Raw genomic sequence first — 18,800 nt, 5'->3', positions numbered from 1 at the left:
TTACAAACCTGCGGAACTCAGCATAGCAAGAGCCCCCCAGGAGCTGCTGCTTTCCTGACTCTGAGTTGAGCTCATGGAGAGGTCACAGGACTCTACCCAACAGATGTCACACCAGCAATCTTCCCTCTTGTAAATGCAGATGCAGAGCTATTGAGGATACATTAAAACTCTCCTTACACTGCTTCTGCCTTGTTATTTCCTAGCTCAGGGTTTCAGAAACCATACAAACATGCTCTGAATTAGCATTTTAAACACATCTCTCTTGCTGAATTGCCACTAGACTACAAACAGCAAAGACTTTTTTCCATCTCTGTCCCAATTAAAGGGAAGTATTCCATCCTTGATCAGGTTAGCCAGTAATGGATTACACCACAGTTGCATTTTGCTCTGAACATGAAGAGCATGGCAAGATTGCACTGATCATTAGAAACAGCAGTGCACAAGCCTGGTCTTTGACCAGGTTTGACAACTCAGACCTGTGTTACACCATCCAGGATAAGCATACTATTGCTCCTGGGAGAAGGTCTGTTTTCTCAGTTTTCTGCTAAATTCTAACCGGTAACTTTGATTTCACATGCTCGCAACCCAACCCAGTCACTGGAAGTCACCATACTCTGAATTTTCAGTTTTAACTCTTAAGACACGAAATCAGGTTTGCATTGTTCAACCCTGGAATTTCATACATCTCTAAACTAAAACCACATGGGAGGTAGCACGCATGTTTTATCCACAAGCCATATTGCTCAGCAGTAATTCAAAAACATCAAGCAGAGAAACTCTTTATTCGGAAACTGTCCAGTCTCTTAAGGAAACAAGGTTAGTCCCAGCCAGAAAGTTACCCTGTCTTTATGGTAATGAAAGCAAGCTGCAGTACGGTTTTATGATGTTAAGCAGTTTTTATACGTACCCATATGTCTGCTTTCGTAGTAATAAGTTTGCCACTATACAGGTTGACCATTTCTGGTGCTCTATAGGATAACGTAGTGTATCTGTAGCAGAAAGATGTACCAGTGAGTTTGAAATGGGTATCAGATCCATTTTCACTATGTCACATTTCCGAATAATTAAAAGTTTACTCTCTATTCATTTTAGGGAAAGGGATAAAGAAGATAATCTATTGAAAAAATCTTTTAACAACAGTATCTGCTATATACATCTAACAATAAAATATTAACCACTGCAAACTGCCCTGTGAAATCAAACCAGTAACCAAGATCTTTTCTATGGCAAGCAATTTACTCATAGAATTATACAGCCATTTTAAGAACCAGAACAGAAATATTCAAGGATTCAGAGTATTAACAAGGTCAGTAGTCAAACGTCCTCTGCAATGTCCTCACTGCTGGGGCTTTGGCCAACTGATTTACAAAGATTGTAACCGGATATGGGGCTCCTAATACATAGACTTCCATACCAGGACTTCTGCTCAGAGCCATCGTAAACAACGGAAAGGTTATTTTGTTTATAATAAAGGTTATTTATATCTCAAGCTATAGCTAGAATCTGCCTCATTTTAACAAATCACTACAAATACAAAAGCTGGAAACTGCACCACACTAAGAGACTCTTATGATAAGATTTCCTATCAGTAGGTCTATAATTTCTGCTGTGGCACCTTGCATGCTATTTACCTTGATCACAGGAAAGCACTGCTAAAGGAAAAGTTTTTGTAAGCTGGTTAATAAGTGTACAAATAGGGCATTCCAAAGGGACTGCAAAGCCAGACTGGGAGCACTCTAAGAACTTCAGTCAAACAAGTCTAGAAAACCCATGTAGGTGTAATTGAATCCGAACAAAAAGGAGGCATTTCCACATATTTCTAACAGGCTGTTTCCTAGCCAGAACATTGTATTAACAGAACTAGAAAGTTTGCAGCAGTGATGTTGTTAAAACTAAAGCAATACCAAGGACCTGGAGCCTGCTTCATTCCTGATCTAGGTCCTACTGAACTGCCAGCTAAGTTCCTTTTTTAAAAATCATCAAAGTGCACCTAGTTATGTTGCTACCACTACAGCTGGTCGTGCGTGGGGCAAGAGGAGACAGATTAAACACCTCAAGGACCTCACATTTTCTACGAAGAGCCGAGGAGTCAGGCCGTGAGTTCCCTTAGTCACTGCAAGGATTTATGACAAGTGGCTGATGGAGGACAGGGATTTTTGTCATCTGCTGTACTGCAGTTCAAAGAAGCCAAGACAGATGAAAGACAGAGATAGACTGACCCCATACATAACAGTACATGTCACTACCTCATCAAGGTGGGCAACTTCTCTGCATTAGTACACTCAGTCTTTCAGGTCCAAACCAATTACACCAAGCTCAGTTTGTTTCACCTTCTCCCAGGCGCTTATTTACCTGCGGCAGACACTTCTATGCAGCAGGATCCAATCTCCTGCAACAGGTCTCAGACACTTCTATGCAGCAGGATCCAATCTGCTGCAACAGGCCCGAGCAAAATTTAGTCCCAGTACAACAGCAAATAACCCTTCAAATACAAACAATGTCTGAGTTGAAAACGAAAAGCACACTTACTTTTTGATCTCCTCCTCTACTGCATTCACCCCTTCTGTTTGAGGGTTCTGGAATTTGTTAGTAGCACTTCCAAAGTCACACAGGACATAGTGGCCACGATCATGCAGCAGGATGTTTTCAACCTACGAGCATCACAGACAAATACAGAATCACTCAGACAAAAAAACACATTCCTTTTCTTTAGATGAGCCAGGGTTTTTAGCACCTGAAGACATATCAGACACATCCGACAAACGCGTAACATGACAGCAAAGAAAAATGCATCAAAACTCTGTCACATCTCCTAATGTAGAAGTCAAATTGTGGAAGCATAGTTCTAACACTACCTTCCATCCTACCACCTCTCCCTTCTTTTGACAGAACATCACCTTGCCTCTACTACGACTACCACGTGCTTCAGGACAAGAACTGTGTCCTGGCGTCTTTAGTGCTCAACTTCCCTGAGCTACTATGACCCAGTCTGGCACTTCAATTTGAGACAATACAAGCTGTCCACAGCTTTATAAAGCGCTGTAACTCCTTGCTGTCTAGCAGGGCAGAGAGGAGGCAAATGGACGAGAGCGCACACATTTCTATACTTTATGAAATTATAATACATCTCCAGCTCTTTGTCTGCATTTCACCTGTCACTTGGGGCCTCAATTCAAAACCAACTTCAGTTTATGCTCACTCTTGAGTTGCCTGTTATCAGAATGTGCTGGGTACCCCATACTCCCTAAACAGTGGTTGTATCAGCACAGGTTCCTCCAGGCTGCTGAGAAAACTACCCCTTTCTTTCAAATATTATTTGGTAGCTTGAATCAGACAACTGAAACAAATGCTGAAACAAACACCTGGAATAGCTGAAAAAAAAAAATAAATAAAATCAGCAGACTCACTACCTTTCGCCTAAATACTCACACTTAATCATGCATTAACAAAAATCTAGCTTGCATCCACCTAAGCAAGCTGTCTAAATGTTTCAACGCTGACATAAGATGTGGAAAAACCTGGGTTCAGTTCTTTGCTTTGGAAGAGCATCCCTGTATTCCAGTTCCTCATCTGTACAGTGGCATCAACAGCATATTCTCTCAAGGGAATACACACAATTTTTAATGTATTTATCTTCAATCAATGTCAAATGCTCAGATACGATGGGAGAAAACATACTGCTCATACCATTTAAAAAAAAAAAAATCACCACCTAAGTGTTTGCTAGCAAAATCTTTTGGAAGTAGACTTCCCTATCAAGGATGATCTTTACAAGAAGGAAAGAAAAAGAAGTCATCAGCATTTTAAGCATCAGAAAATGCAGCCAAATTAGAGCAGCTGAGGGGGAAAACGCTGGCTTGAAACCAAGGGTTAAAACAACACCCCTTCCCCCCTCTGCTACCCATCTGCTTTGAATAAAGCATGGCACACAGATGTTCTCCCTAGCAGATCAACACTGACAGCATTATTCCCTGCAAATACTCCTCACACATTTCCAGAAGAGTCCTTCTACGTTATCTAGCTGAGAAGTCTGAGATGACTTGCAGGTAACATCCTGCAAGTTTTGTTAGACATCAGCACTGGACTATCCAGCAACTAGACTTGTTCAGTAACTTCCAGGAAAAAAAAAAAAAAACACCAAACCCACACACCACAAAAAACCAGCAGCAAGACAAAGTAACAAAGTACCTGAATTACTGCTGCTGACTGCCATGCCAGAGAAAACTGTCTTATAAAAAGAGTATGGAGGTGCCTTCTTCCAGTCAAACACTCAGAAGGCTCCAATCCAGTTTTCAGCACTGCTGAACGCTTACAACTCCAGCTGCAGTCTTTGACATGCCCAACACTTAAAAGTCAGATTTAGACCCCAAACAAAAATCTTCACGGGAAATTATGAGTTGCCTTAAGATTTGTTAGTTAGAGAATGTAGTTAGCTTCTGTCTCTACTCTCTGAAATAAATACCTTTCTTTGCTAAAACCAGAAGTCACAGAAACACTGCACAGACATAGATTGGTGAGGGACAAGGAATAAGGCTTTCTTTGACTACCAAAAATCAACACGCATTATCCTCTCATGAGAGCAATGGCTTCTAAGGGTGGTATTTCTAAGTTCAGGTAGCGATTTCAGAGGGATGCACAACCACGGAACCCTTTCTGACTGCTTTCCAGCAACTTCAGGTGTCTTTAGAAGTATTTCAACTTCCCTTCCTCCCCAGCACCATTCACTATTTACTTCTGAAAGCTGGTTTAGTATTTCATAGCAAAGAAAAGAATGAACTGTGACGTCTAAGAGCACTGATTTTGGTGCCGGCATATTCTTAACACAGTTGATACAAGGGTTTACCATTAGAGGACCGAGCAATTTTACATATCACACACTGAACACCGATCCGTCCAAACAAATCCCAGGCAAAGGCTTGTTGGTGGCATCAGGGTAAGACTTGGCATTACAAAGCAGGGTGATGGAAAAAGCAACAGAGAACAGCAGCACAGTGTGACTGTCTTATTACACCACAGAGAAGTGCAACACTGGGAGCACTCCTGCTAAAACGAAAGCAGAAGAAACTAAATCCTTAACATGAGAGCACATCCTTCTGGTTATTTCAGAAAGTGGGGAAAGCAGAAAGATGTTTTGATCAACAGCATCCTCTGGGTTGACTGACATAGTATTTTGCTGTATCCTGCTGTGTGTCTACAAGAAAATTCAGCCACTCATCTGCAAGCCAGTCATCTACTCCTAGAACCAGATGGGTTCAGACTAGCAGAAGCATCACAGGTAGAAGTCAGAGACCGCTCACTACAGAAAGTTCTGAGCCATAGAAATCAGAGTTGGTTTTAAGCTGGTGCTTTGAACAACACGCATCATAGCATGTGAGACTGGAAAGACAAGGTTACATATAAAACAAATTATGCAAACAACTGCCACTAGGTACAGGGTGGTTGTGTAAATCGTTATCATCAGCCCTAGATAGATTTTCCCTTCCCTCCGCCTCACTAAACCTTACTCCTCTGGGATCTGACAGTTACGGTTTCTCAGCACAGATCCCAACTTAGAAGCAGAGACTTCACAGCCCGGGTAACGTAATAGATAGCCATAAGAAGGTTTGATCATTTGTCCTTCACTTTGACCATTTGTTAGGCCTAACCTAAAGGTATAGGAAGTGTTCTTACTCCAGAGAGAGAAGAACAAAAAACGAACTTCTAAGGAAATGCCCTGCAGCAGCAATGGCCTACGAACCCTGAGGGTGAGGAAAAGATCCACGAGAACAAGTAAAGGTAAGTACACAAGGCAAAGCCTACCAGCAGTAGGCTTCCAGTGCCTCTACAGGGGTCCTAGCCAGGTCACAGGTGGCACATGAGGGGCTTCCTAATTTTTAGGAAAAAGCAGCATCAATACACTCCTGTTTTTGTGGCAGTCAAAGTACACGAAACTAAACATCACACCTTGTACAGCACATCATGCAGCAGTAAGCACACAGGGACAGACTGACACAGCACCTGAGAGAGAACCATCAGATCAGGAGGAAAACCTTAATAAACAGAATGATGTTATCTTTTTCACGGCCTTTATTAGCAGAAAGATGTCCACTTTTGCCTATAGGCATGCTGCTTAAAGGTGCTGTTGTCCCACCTATTGGTCACTTCCCACCAGCTGGAGACTCTGCCAACAGAAGGTTGTTCTGCTTCAGGCAAAGCCTGTTGGGTTAACTCAAAAATCACAGCCACAGGCCACTGAAACTAATCCAGCTGTGTTTGTCTGAAAGGCCTTAATTATTCACATGATCCCTTCTGCTGGCAGAGCTCTCTGGGCAGGAATCGCCAGCATTAGAGCAACATCAAAGAGCTGGAAGGCAAAAAAAGCCTCCAGTCCCCATACAGCTGTCTGCAAAGTCAACATCTGCCCGCTCTTCAACAGGGTTACGTTCATCCCAACAAAACACCTACCCGACAGATGCCCTTCCTTACACTCAGAACTTGTACAAAACTTTTCTGGCCCTTAATCCCTCTTGGAATTGCACTGGAATTGCACCTCCCTCTTGGCATTACTAAATTTGAAACCAAATAAAGTCAAAACATATCTAAACCATTCGTTCTGCGTTAGTACTTAGATCCCCAATTGTGACTCGAGCTCCACAGGTCATCATGACAGAAATAATACAATATTCAACTGGGAAACACATCTCAAAGCAGAGAAAAGCCAACTCTCTGACCTTGGGCACAGCTTACCAATCAAGAGCCGGGCCTTGCAAAAACTTTACTGATCTAAGCACACAGTAGCAGGCTGAACATCAGACTCTAACAGCCCATTTCAATTGCAACTCAGTGTAGAAAGTAACGCCTAAGATCAACTCACTAATCCATCACAGATGTCCCAGAATTTATTCACACGCCACACAATGAGTTTATTTATTAAAAACCCCATGGATTCACCAAAAAAGTAACAGCAGGGGTTAATATCAACTGGAGAGGTTCCTGTTCCTAAGCCTCATCCTCTCACCCCAGTTTTCCTTGCCTATATAAACCGCTGCAAGATGCCCACAGACCTTAACAGCTTTAAATCCAGGCCTCAAATTTATAGGACTCTACCCATTTCACTCTAGAAAAACAGATGTCAGACTTGTTTCATAGATTCAAACTGACTGAGCACTGGGGTCACAATCATTTAACACATGCTAAAAGCATATTAAACCCTGAGGATTTTTCCCCCCCTGCACTACCTGGCTGTCGTTGGCACACATGGCATTTTTTGCTCCTATAAAACAATGGCCAGCACCACAAAACAAACATCTGTTGAGGGCTCTGAAAACAGAACCTGACCCACAAGGCACATCTGAATTTCAGATGTACACAGGAGCCTCCTTCTTGGCTGAATATATTATTCAGGCATTTTTATGAGCTAGTTGAGAGGAAAGGGAACATCTTTTTGTTTGGTTGGTTATAGGCATGGGATTTTTCAAAAGCTTTCCCCACTGGTCCAGCTCTGTTCCCAGCTAAGCACACAGAGTTTTACAGTGCACTTTCACAGTCAACAGAGTTAGAGGTCAGTTTCAAAAGCTTCTAAACAACTCCTGCCCCAAGGCCAACATCTCTGGAGGGATCCTTTTAATGTGGGTCCAGGAAACAAATTTATAGCATGCTCTTTGTGAACTACCTTAAAACATCAATAGTGTTTCAAGTGGTAGAAAGTCATCGTGAATAATTCATCAGATTAATTCTGTTTTGCACTGATGTGCCAGAATGTTTCACAAACATTTGTGTTTTTTAAGTAGATCTATAGATGGTAAACATATGGTAAGCAGCAATGAGAGGCTCATTTCTTTTTTTATCTTCCGATAGAGAGAGGTATTTATGCCCACTTTTCCTCATTACTAACAACAGAAGCACAGTACTGGTATTCAAAGCCTGTTTGCCATGGCGTAGGCAGCAAACAGACACGTTAAGGAGGATGCACACTCCCTGCTGTATTAGTGGAGTCCACAACTCACCTTCAAATCCCTGTGGATTATTGGCGTTTTACACTGATGCAACCTGGCTACGGCTTCGCATGTGTCACAGAAGATCTGCAGGACCTCATTCTCTGTGAACCCTGTCTGCAGGCGTTGGTTCATGAGGTTCACCACCTGACCTCCTGAGGAGAGACAAACATGGAGAATCAGAGCAAGTAGGCAAAATGAGGTCTGGCCTGGTTTAAGCCCCAGTCCTACTGGACATAACTTGTCTTAGTCTGCTCCCCATCAAACTGTGGCTGTACAGTCAGCACACAAGAAGTTCATGAGTTCAAATTCAAAATTCACACCAAGCCTTCCCCAGAGGCTTTTTGCAATACACTTACTCATCGTGTTTCATTCGCATTTCCTCATCTAAATCCCAGGGGGGTTGCGTATCTGCCGGCAGGCGTTACATCTCATCGTGGCTTTGAACAATGCTTCAAGAGCAGCAAGCTAGCTTCACCTGGCTGCGTTAATGCCCAAATGTAACTCTAAGCTGCATCTTTTTCTTTCTTCTTTAAAATAAGACTTTTTTTGTCAGACTAGAGGAATAAAAGACTGAATCTGGGGCACCCACAGTCCACAAAATAGTTTGCCACGTGTAAGCAAGAGAAGGGAGAAAGGGAGACACTCAAAAAAACCATACACTACTAAGTGGCTTGGCTAAAGTCATATACTGGCAAAAAAAATTAAAAAAAATAAATCCATCTGTAACAATGGAAACTCCAGACAAATACTTTGTAAGTTTTCATGAATGAGTCCTGAATTTGCCTCAACTTTGAGGTTTTGTTGCTGTCAAAGCCTTTCCAAAACAATTCACACAGAGGTTGTTCTCCCCTCAAAACACCCTATATACAGAGAAAAAACTCCTTTCTGAACCTTTGGCAAGGCAAAATTGTATCATCTCACATCACAAACGTCGGAAAACTTTACTTTCCTGCTACAAAAGAGAAGGTCAGCTTAATAAATAGTACAGCTGTGAACATTTTGCACTCAAAGTGAGTGCAGTTCTGCACACACAGACACACTGATTTGGTTTGGAAACTCTTGACACAAAAAGGAAAGTAACAAGGGAAAGTCCAACATATAACAGCAATTCCTGTGCTTCACTCTGAATGTTGGAGACAGAGGCAGGCGTGTGCTGAGCGGAGCATCTGGCAAAAGCAACTCACATGAGAAATACCACCTTGCAGCTTTCCTCCTTTCAGATGGAAGGAAGCACCTTAGGGAGACTGATTTTACTTCATCAGCCCAAAATTTGGCACAGAGGGGAGGCTAACGCAGCTGGAGGGCGTGCATTCTGAATTGCTATGGTTTGCATTTCCCTGCACAGTGGGGTCTGCAACATGGAGTTGAGTATGGATTTACTAGCACTGCCAGGCCTATTTCTTACAACACTCCTTGTGATATTTAGGTTTAAGCTTACAGAGAGCTTACATAATGATTCCTTCAGCAAGACTACATGTAAGGTTCTTCCTTTTACCAGCAAGCAAACCCAATGCAAGTTAGTCAAGATTCCTGCATCAAAATGAAGCAGCAGAGACGGCACAGCAGAACAAAAAGCTGTACCGTACACGTTTAAAGGCATTTTAGCACCTAGTTGTTCTTGGTACAATGCACCTGGCTTCAGTTAAAAGCTCAAAAGTCCCAAGAATACTTCTTTCCATCAGCTGCCACCATCCAAAACAGCCACAGACTTCTGAAGTCACCTGGCCAAAACATTATTTTTGCTTAATGCTATTCCTGTGAGAGGCAATTGAGCACAGCACATGTGTCATTTTCCAAACACCGCATCCTAGCCACAAGAGATCAAAGCTTTGGGACAGTTGGAAAAGACTGGAAAAGCCTGTGTGCCTAGAGACAGCCAAGTAAAAAGGTCAGAAGTAAAAGGAATACTTTTTGGCTTCACATCATCCATGTCATGCTTCTTCCAGAACAATCCTAAGCCAGGCTGAAGTGGAAAAAAGCTTTCAATATGACATAAAGTGAAGAAGAATTTCACTCCACAGCCTGGCAGCTTTAGAAGAGCCACTTCTTGTGTGGACCAGCCTACGGAAAACAGTAATATATATTTAAGGGTTCTCTTTCACAACCGAAAGGATCTAGGACCACCCTGGGCAGGGGTAAAGGTGGTACAAATCCCATTAACAGAGTCAACATTGCCTCACATGTCATCCACTTCTCCACACCTAGTTTTGGCACTGATTTGTTCAGAACAGTTCCTTGGCAGCCAAGGAAGGGCCAGGCCTAGGAACAGGCTTGGTTTTTTTAAAGGAAGATGTTCTGCAAGTTTCCTGTAAGCAGAGAAAAAGGACAAATCTACCAATGAACAATACGTTGGGCCCACACTCACCTCGACAGAAGTCCATTAGTATCAGCACTTCCCACACGTCACCGCTGCTTACTGAGTTTATACTGGAATCAATGTATCCGACAATGTTCTTATGGCCAGATAGATCCCGCTGTAAGATAAATAAATTCAAAGCATAAACCAGCCACACAGAGTGAGCAACATTTTAATCTGGTTCCTCCACACTACACAGCTTCCCCAGCTCTTCTCCTGTACAGGCGCAAGCTTCTGTCACTTTGGATTACTCGTCACACAAATCTTGAACAAGCTTGAGGTCTGTCTCTACCTGTTTTCCTTCCAGGAGGATTTGAGACAAACAGCAGACAAACAGCCAACCTGATGAACTCACTTGTTCAGGGAACAGTCCAGATCTTTGCATGTTCTCTTAGATGGCCCAGGCCGAGCCACCTGGAGCTGCTCCTCCTTTACACAGAGGGGAGAACAAGGCAGATGTTTTGTGGTGGCCATGCACAGCACATGCTGTGCTTACTGTTCTCATCTGCTTCCACTCTTCTGCTAGCAAAGAGTATCTCAAATCTTTGCATGCTCAAAAAAACCCACTAAGGTAATAAAATAAATTTTAAATCTTGCTTTTAGAAGTACTTTATTTTAAGTAACTCAATGGATTAAAGCACAAGTTCCCATATCAATCATTTATCCATGACACACGTAAACCTGCAGGAAAAAGTCATTTCTTTGTGACTGCCAGCTTCACACACACCCCCAGGTGTGATAGCCAGTCCAGTTCAATGTTCAGCTTCACCACTAAAAGAAATCAAGATTCTGCTGTCCACATTCTGCTGTAATGCTGTAGGGTCGCAAAAAGTGCAGTTAAGTTGAAAATAATTCTTTATTGCACTAAAGCCAGGAAAGAAGAAAATATTTCCTTTTAGTGATGTACTGGTTCTCCAGGACAAAGATCAGTGCTTATGAAAATTCAGTACAGGAGCAAGTGGACCTGCCAAGTAAGAAGGATACCTCTCACCCTCACTTTCCAGGTTAGCCACACATTTCAAAGAGGCACCAAAGACATGGAGACAATCGAAAGCACTGGCAAGTAAAATTCAAGCAAACAAGCTTCGTGAGCACTGCTAAAACCTTTGACGTAAGATCTAATCTCAAATTTTCCCAGGCAGCATTAGCTACAGTGATGACAAATCATGCCCAAAAGCTTCACTGCACTATCACACAAACTCCAGAAGTTAACTTTAAAGGTATTAACCTAATTAAAAGCTACTGCAAAAAACAAACTCAGAATTGCTACAGGTAAGAACTTCTGATATGAAGATCATCTACCCCAAACCTATACCTCATATTGTAAATTAGCAGTATGAGGATTTTATATTTCCTTCCACACCTCACAGTTGCTCTAAATGTTCATCAGTATCTTTGAATACAACTTCGAAAGTGTCGCTTCCCATGTTTACCAGACTCCAAACAAGACCAGACAAATCTATTCGGATCATTTCAATTTTTTCTTTGTTTAGACACTAAGTTTAAACCAGCTATTAAAAAGAGCTATCCTATCATATAACTCCTTGTATCCAATAATCTAGAGAAATATCCCAGTCCTTGTTATAAACACTTCCCTGTTTCAAAAGCCCAGGCAGTAACTACCCCACAAATACTGTTTTTAATCTGTCAGCCTCACCAATACAGAGATAGCCCAAAAGATCATCCCAACCCAAAAGATTCGAAGCTGTTGTGATATAAATTCTTCTCAGGATGGAGGTCTTCCATTCATGCACTGATTTGAGTTGGTTACATCAGAATCATCAGACTTTCTGATGAAGTCTAAAGAGGCTGAAGACTTTAGCCCTGAAGAACGTTAGACTTTGCAATCTAACATCCCCAACCAGCTCTTCCCTTTACCATTATGTCATGGGGTTGACATAGGAGCTTTTCCCTCCCCTCATTTTCCTGATATTTTCTCTGCTATTTGAGCCCCTGTGTTTTTCTTGTCCACTGAAACCATTTACGCTGTAAATAACTGAACACAAGATTTGCACATAGTCACTTAACTCCAGGAGTTAGGTCTTTCCAAAAGACAGACAGTTTTGCTTAGAAAACGCACAATTTGCCACATGATGCTATACAGATCACAGGCAGAAGGTGGCCAGGATCTCACACCATTCCCCTCCCAGTCTGGAGCCCCCAATACAAAGTGGTGACTTACCATAATTTGGATTTCTCTTTTGCAGACTTGCAAGTCGTACTCGTTATTGACATACATCCGCTTCAGGGCACATTTCATCCCATTGTTAGTCCTCACAAGAAACACTATCGCAAATCCACCTGCGGAAGACACAAAATCATCCTATTCATTAACAAAGAAACCTCTTGGTCCTCGCTTCCAACCCTGCCCCTGCCTCCATCTGCCTTAAGAGTACAGTCAGAAGAGGGAGGGCACTGAGCAGCTACCAACATAGCCACAGTGGGAGTGCCTCTTACGTGTGCTTAGCTCCAGAGCTTCCAACTCTGCCTAGACAGTTATTTCTGAGAACTAAAAGGAATCCAGAGGGGCAAATCGTCAATTAACAGAAGCAAAGTTAACATTTAACATCTCTGTAAAAACAAGAAGATACACTGGTTACTTGTCCTGCCAGACAGTCCTTCATTGCTCCATTAATTTCCATTATGAAGAAGAAAGCTGAAGTATAAACAGCAACATTGCCTTGGACAGAAAATCAGAGCTACAGATCATCCACTGAATTACCAAAGGCCTAAACTTAAAAGGCTTCCCAACTTCTGAAGCATCTAAGTTACATTACAAAGCCGATTTGTGTGAGAAGCAGAAGAAACCCATCTCCCACACATGGTTTAATGTTAGTGCTTTTAAAAAAGGACAGAAGAACATGGAGGGGAAAAAACAAAACAAACGCCACAATTCATTTTGTGGTCTTTGCTATTAGTGAAGTCCAGACTCACAGGACACACTTGACTTGTTTAGGATGAAAGCCTTTCATCTCCATTAGCAATACATCAAAATATACGGGTTTTACATTTGTAGTCCTGGACAGAAATAGGAAGCTGATTGCGGATGGAGGTACATAGGCATCAAAGTTTCACACCTGACTCCCAGAGATCAGAATGAATCAGAACAAAGAGTCACACATATCCAAGTAGCCAAGAAGCACTGCACAACGGTAAAAAGGGAAGCACGATGACATTGTCGATGCCACAGCCTAACAGCACTTCATTTGCTCTCCATTACCTTACGTTACAGCACATATTTCTTTTATGCTTAAGGACTTCTAAAGAATCACCTCGATAGTGAGTTATGATTCAGTGCTGCTGTAGCCTTCAGAAGCCCCACTACGCCAAGAGCTGTAGTTACACACTGTAAAAAGCTAGTCACATCCGAAAGAATTCTGATTTTAAAAGTCTGAGCCCTTTGGTGAATCCCATTCTTTACAAGCTGCCACAAACCATCAAATCAACAATACATAGTTACCTTTGACATGTTTGGACATAATTATTACTAATGGTTATTTAGCATTTAAATTAGTTCCTCCCCATTATGTAAAATGTGACAAGCAAGCCAGCCACATTTGGGCAAAATTTAGTGTTAAAATAGGTCGCATTTGGCAACTCCAGTCTTGCAACAACTGGTGCTTACAAGCTGTTAACAAATCAAACACCACAGCCAAAAGGCCCACTGAAAATTTTACTAAGAAAGAAAAAGAGTAAGTTATCAGACAAAACTCTTGTGTTCAAAGCATAACCCTCCCCATTTGTTATCCAACAGTTTTTATGGCACCCATTACAGCCCATCTTCCAAAACAACCACGGAAGTTACACATGCAAATAACATACCTGTCAGCACCAGAGCTGTTCAACAAAAATCTCTCTTAGCATGCAAAAACCTTAGTTTTACACATCATAGTTTGCCATAGGAACTAGATCAGATTTTCCAAGGAAGCCTCATTGACTTTTAGGAGCAGAATTCACTGGTAGCAGCCCTAGAGAAGCTGGAAAAAGATGCAACAGAAAGGAAAAAAACCCCAAGTGTCAAGACTTCAATTAAAGGTCTTAAAAAACTATAACCAGGCTGCAAAAGGGATATTCAAATTCAGAAAAATGGGACATGGGCCTGGGATACAGCAAGCCATGCAGATGCTGCTCACTCCTGCCAGAGAGGCTTTTAAAACCCTTGTAGTTCTGGAGGGCCTAATTTCTTCATAGTGCTCAAATTCGGACACAAAAATAACCCCGACTCTCTCCCTTAAGCTGCTTCAAGTTGAGGATCTCAAATTACAAGCCATTTTTAAGAACTCCTAAACCCACAGCAGTAGCCTTATTGTTCTACCCTAGCCATATTTGTCTCATTTCTGGGGAACAGATCTGCACATCCCGCTGCGCTCTCTTTAGCCCAAAGGATGTCTACATTGAAAAAAGCAAGACAGCACTCTACTGACTTTGCCTCCCTCTTATAATCCACAATGGAGTCAGCAAGAAATAAAGGACCCATAACCAGCACAACTTCCCCAATCCCTACTTTCTTAACACATTATGCATTTTTAAAATCATTGGAGAGATCAGGTTTGGACTTATTTTTTTAATTTCTGTACAATATTTCCGTGGACCACAGACAAAATCTACAGAAAACATTAAATAACAAAAATACTTTTGTTTTTCTTTATTACAGAGTCTCAGTCACCATCAAAGCTTTTTGAGAATCACAAAGCTACCTTCCCCCTCCTCAAATGAGAAAGTCAGAAGTTGGCCACCAGAAGCCTCCTCTCCTCTCCTGTCCAGGGGTTCAGTTCCCCTCGTTAGGCCCAGAGGCCAGCAGGACACTGTATCTCTGTTTACAGGGCTATGCTCAGCAGAAAGAAACATGAGCTGAGCAGCAAAAATAGATCAAACTTTAAAAAAAAAAGCAGATCCACCAAATTCAAGGACCTCCTCCTTCTAAAACTTTGCCTCAGCTGAGATGAAACTGGTACCTCTTCAGACCAACTGCTAATGTCTCATTAGCAAAGCTCCGGGCGAGGTACCTTTCCTCTAGTCTGGATCCTCTGCAAGTTAACAAAGTCACTCCCAGAGCACCCTCGCTAGACTATGTACATCAGGCCATTTTGTTTACAAGCAACCAGGGCCAACTGGCAAAGAAAACTACAGCCTACGCAACGGAGAACACAGCTAAACCATCCCGAGAGTTCAAAGGAAAGAGATATTCAGAAACTAAAAAAATAAATAAATAAAAATTAAATAAATTAATGCTTCCTGATACAGAACTGCAACATCAACACATAGGGACCTGACAGAAACAGAGCCCAGAGCATTTTCCAATGGAGCAGCGAGAAACAAATACATCAGGTGGAGCCACATCCAAGGAAGCGGAACCCTGCAACACGTGCGGAGCTGTCACAGTACTTATCCAAGTCATAGGTAAATTACATCCTCGTAACCTTCTCTTCCTTACCTTTAACTCCTGCAAACTTCTGCTGACAACACCACACATGGAAGCTGTGCAAAATCATTTAACTTATTTTGCCTGCAAATACACCTACCAATTTGGTTACTTTATCATTGAACTCCCACTGACTGCAGATTAAAGCATGACAATTTTGCTACTAGTAAAAGCAGCATGCTTCTCTCCAGAGAAAACAAATACTGATTTGATCAGGGTACATACTGCAATTTTTACACGGCAATCTAGAGTAAGCAACTTTGCCATCAGAGAAGCAAAATTTGATGATCCACATCCATTTGAGAGAAGGTGCGAAGTTTTCCTTTCTAAACAACTAAATATGTCATCTGGTCTGATTGCCTCAGTTAAAAGAGACCACAATATTCCTTTCAAACTACAGTTTTGACCGTACTTAGGATTTAGTCCAGAAAGGCACAACATAATCAAGAATGTCTAACTTCCCTCAGGTGGTCATTCCACATTTAAGTCAGAAGAGGTGTGAAAAATACCACCCTAATTTGAATGTCATAAATTTCATTTAATTTTAATTTCTCTGCATTAATTACACCTTCCACAGCTAATTGGCTTCAGCACTCCCCGTTTTGCATGCAGAGAACAGGACTGAGAAACTCAGTAAAACAGCAGGCGGATGAGGGAAGCAGAAATGGATAGAGAAAGAGCACAAAGAACAGCAGCTTCGTGCCATGCTCCTCACATACAAATGGCTCTAGAAATACAAGATCAAAGTCCATTAGCAGGACACCCGGGTCAATTTTAAGAATACCAAGAACTTACACCTGCAAACTGGCTTCCAAAGGAAGCAGCAGGTGCACAGAGAAATCAGGCCATCAGCTTTCACACATCACACTATATTTACAGAAGTGGGGCTTGATCTCATCCATGCACCAGGGCAAATCAGAGCTACAACAGGAATTCTGCTCCTTCCAGGAGTGTTTCAGGCTGTAGGTCTTTCCAGGCCAAGGTCAAAGCTATAGGTATATCTGTTTACAGGTTTCTCATGCAACAACCGCTGTATATCTGAACATCTGGAAACGGTAGGGCTGCCTTTAGTGGTTTGTACTTAGACTTAGAGAGATTTCCTTTACAGTTTCTTGTGCACAAGAGATGATCTTGGAGCTTTGGTCTATCCTTCACCACCCAAGTCCCTCGCATGTTTATTACTGCCTGCTTGTGAACTGCACACCCTGTCAAAGAAAATGGCACTCACCTGAAACTGTTGCATTGCAAAAAAGGTTAACAGTAACACCAGATCATAATTTTAGGGTTAGGGGTTAAGGTGCATAAGTAGGTTACTAGCTGATACACTTAGAAGCACTTGAAACCTTTTTATTGGCAACTGTGGCCTATACTTCAGATTCATGCTAAAAGAAAGAGCAGTTCCAGAGGGACCTGTACTCCTACAGCTACCTCAAAAGCAGCAACTTTGCTGGTAAACAGGAGACAGAACGAAAATGTCGTTCACGTTTTTCAGCAAGGTATGACAGAGAAGAGGGGAAGGAGGACCCAATAGATGGCTGAAATTTTCACTTGGCAGCATTAGACAGCGCAGAACAGCGATGCTGTTCAGCACAGCCCAGGAAGGGACAAAGCTATCGAGCACCTGGACTGCAGCCAACACTGCCTAATGAAGACTTTCTAACAGATTTAAGAGTTTTCCTTCACCTACCATGCAGGACTACAGCAGAAGAGGGACCTGATCGCAGAAGCAGATGGGTGTCTTCTATGGGTTGCAGCGGTAAGCACCAGCACTGCCCAGCTCTCGCTGTCTGCCTGGTCACCGCTGCACTGAACAAGCAGGTTTTGCTTAGACAAGTCACCCAGTACTCATCTGAACTCTGATGGTTTTTTCACAGCATCATGCTGAAATTAATACACTTACTTTAGCTTTCAGCTATCTTGCTAACAGCTGCTCCCCACTGGTTAACCCTTCCTCCTTGCACACGACATATCCACAACATTACCACCTTGTCAGCCTCAGGGAATACTTTCAGCTTCCAGAGCCTCAGACCACAACCAATTTCTCCCTCCTTATTCCAGTACAACCCCCATATTTTGCAAAATCTGGGCAAAGTTGAAAGGAAATAGATCAAAGACAAATTGACAAGCAATTATTATGAAGTACTGCCAGATGCACATTACAGGACCATTAACTTCTATTTTCAGTGAACGGCAAGCAAGACAACCCTTCCAACGGCCAGAAACTGCCAGCTCTAATGCACTGTGCCAGCTCCCATACAATAGATAGACATGCCAGGGTTTGTGTAACTCCAAGCCAGCCAAGGTCAGCTCAAGAGCCTGCACTGCCTCGAGTGAAGTTAGACAGCTGTGCTACACGTGGCTGGGGTGGGTGGGTCACACACCAGGCAGAGTTAGAAGCAAAGTAATCCAGGCTCTAGGAACATCCTCACGTCTTTGCCAGTTGAGCCTTTCTTCCAGTATACTTACAGAAAGTAAAAGGCAAGAGACCAGTCCAGGCTTCAGATGGAATACAGCAAATAAATCCAGAGACTTTGCAAGCACTAGAAGGGAGAGAAGCAAGAACTGAGCCCGAGAGTCAGCTCAGAGGACAGTTCTCCCTTACATTCATAAGCAAGTGCTTGTGATTTAAAGTTCTGAAAGAAATTCAATCTTTTCCCATACAAGCCAGCAGAAGCCAAAATACCACTCTCATTCCAAGACATAAAAAGTCATTTATATGCTCATCCTTAAGACACATTAACACTGCTGAACAGGTAGCACATACAGTCAGTACTGCAATCACCATCAGTTCAGAGCGAGCAACAGCCAGAGGTCTCTTGGGAAACATCACTACGTTTTGCACTTAGGCCTGCATCTGCCCCTATGACAGCATGGGAGCACAGTTACCTTGCTACACGCTTCTGGCCTGACTGTTGTTCTTGCTAACTGCTTTTAAGATAAGTTGAAAAAACCAACGGGAAGTTCCAATTATCTCTAGTCAATAGAGATGCCAGAGCAATTTTCCATGCAGGTTTGTGTCAGTGTACTGGCTGGGTTTCTCGCACGG

General features: G+C 42.3%; 1 protein-coding gene across 1 annotated transcript in view; it reads right to left on the bottom strand.

Annotated features, from left to right (window-relative positions):
* The window catches only part of AAK1 (AP2 associated kinase 1), a 70,697-nt gene that overhangs the window by 32,046 nt on the left and 19,851 nt on the right, over positions 1-18,800 (bottom strand). Inside the window, 5 exon segments of the mRNA XM_009699015.1 lie at positions 908-989; positions 2,530-2,651; positions 7,986-8,128; positions 10,342-10,450; positions 12,515-12,633. Coding sequence (XP_009697317.1) covers positions 908-989; positions 2,530-2,651; positions 7,986-8,128; positions 10,342-10,450; positions 12,515-12,633 — 575 coding nt within the window.

Source organism: Cariama cristata, unplaced genomic scaffold (genome assembly GCF_000690535.1).
Source record: "Cariama cristata isolate BGI_N322 unplaced genomic scaffold, ASM69053v1 scaffold7354, whole genome shotgun sequence".
Taxonomy (NCBI): Eukaryota; Metazoa; Chordata; class Aves; order Cariamiformes; family Cariamidae; genus Cariama; species Cariama cristata.
Note: the sequence above shows the minus strand (reverse complement) of the source record. Positions and strands in the feature narration are given on the sequence as shown.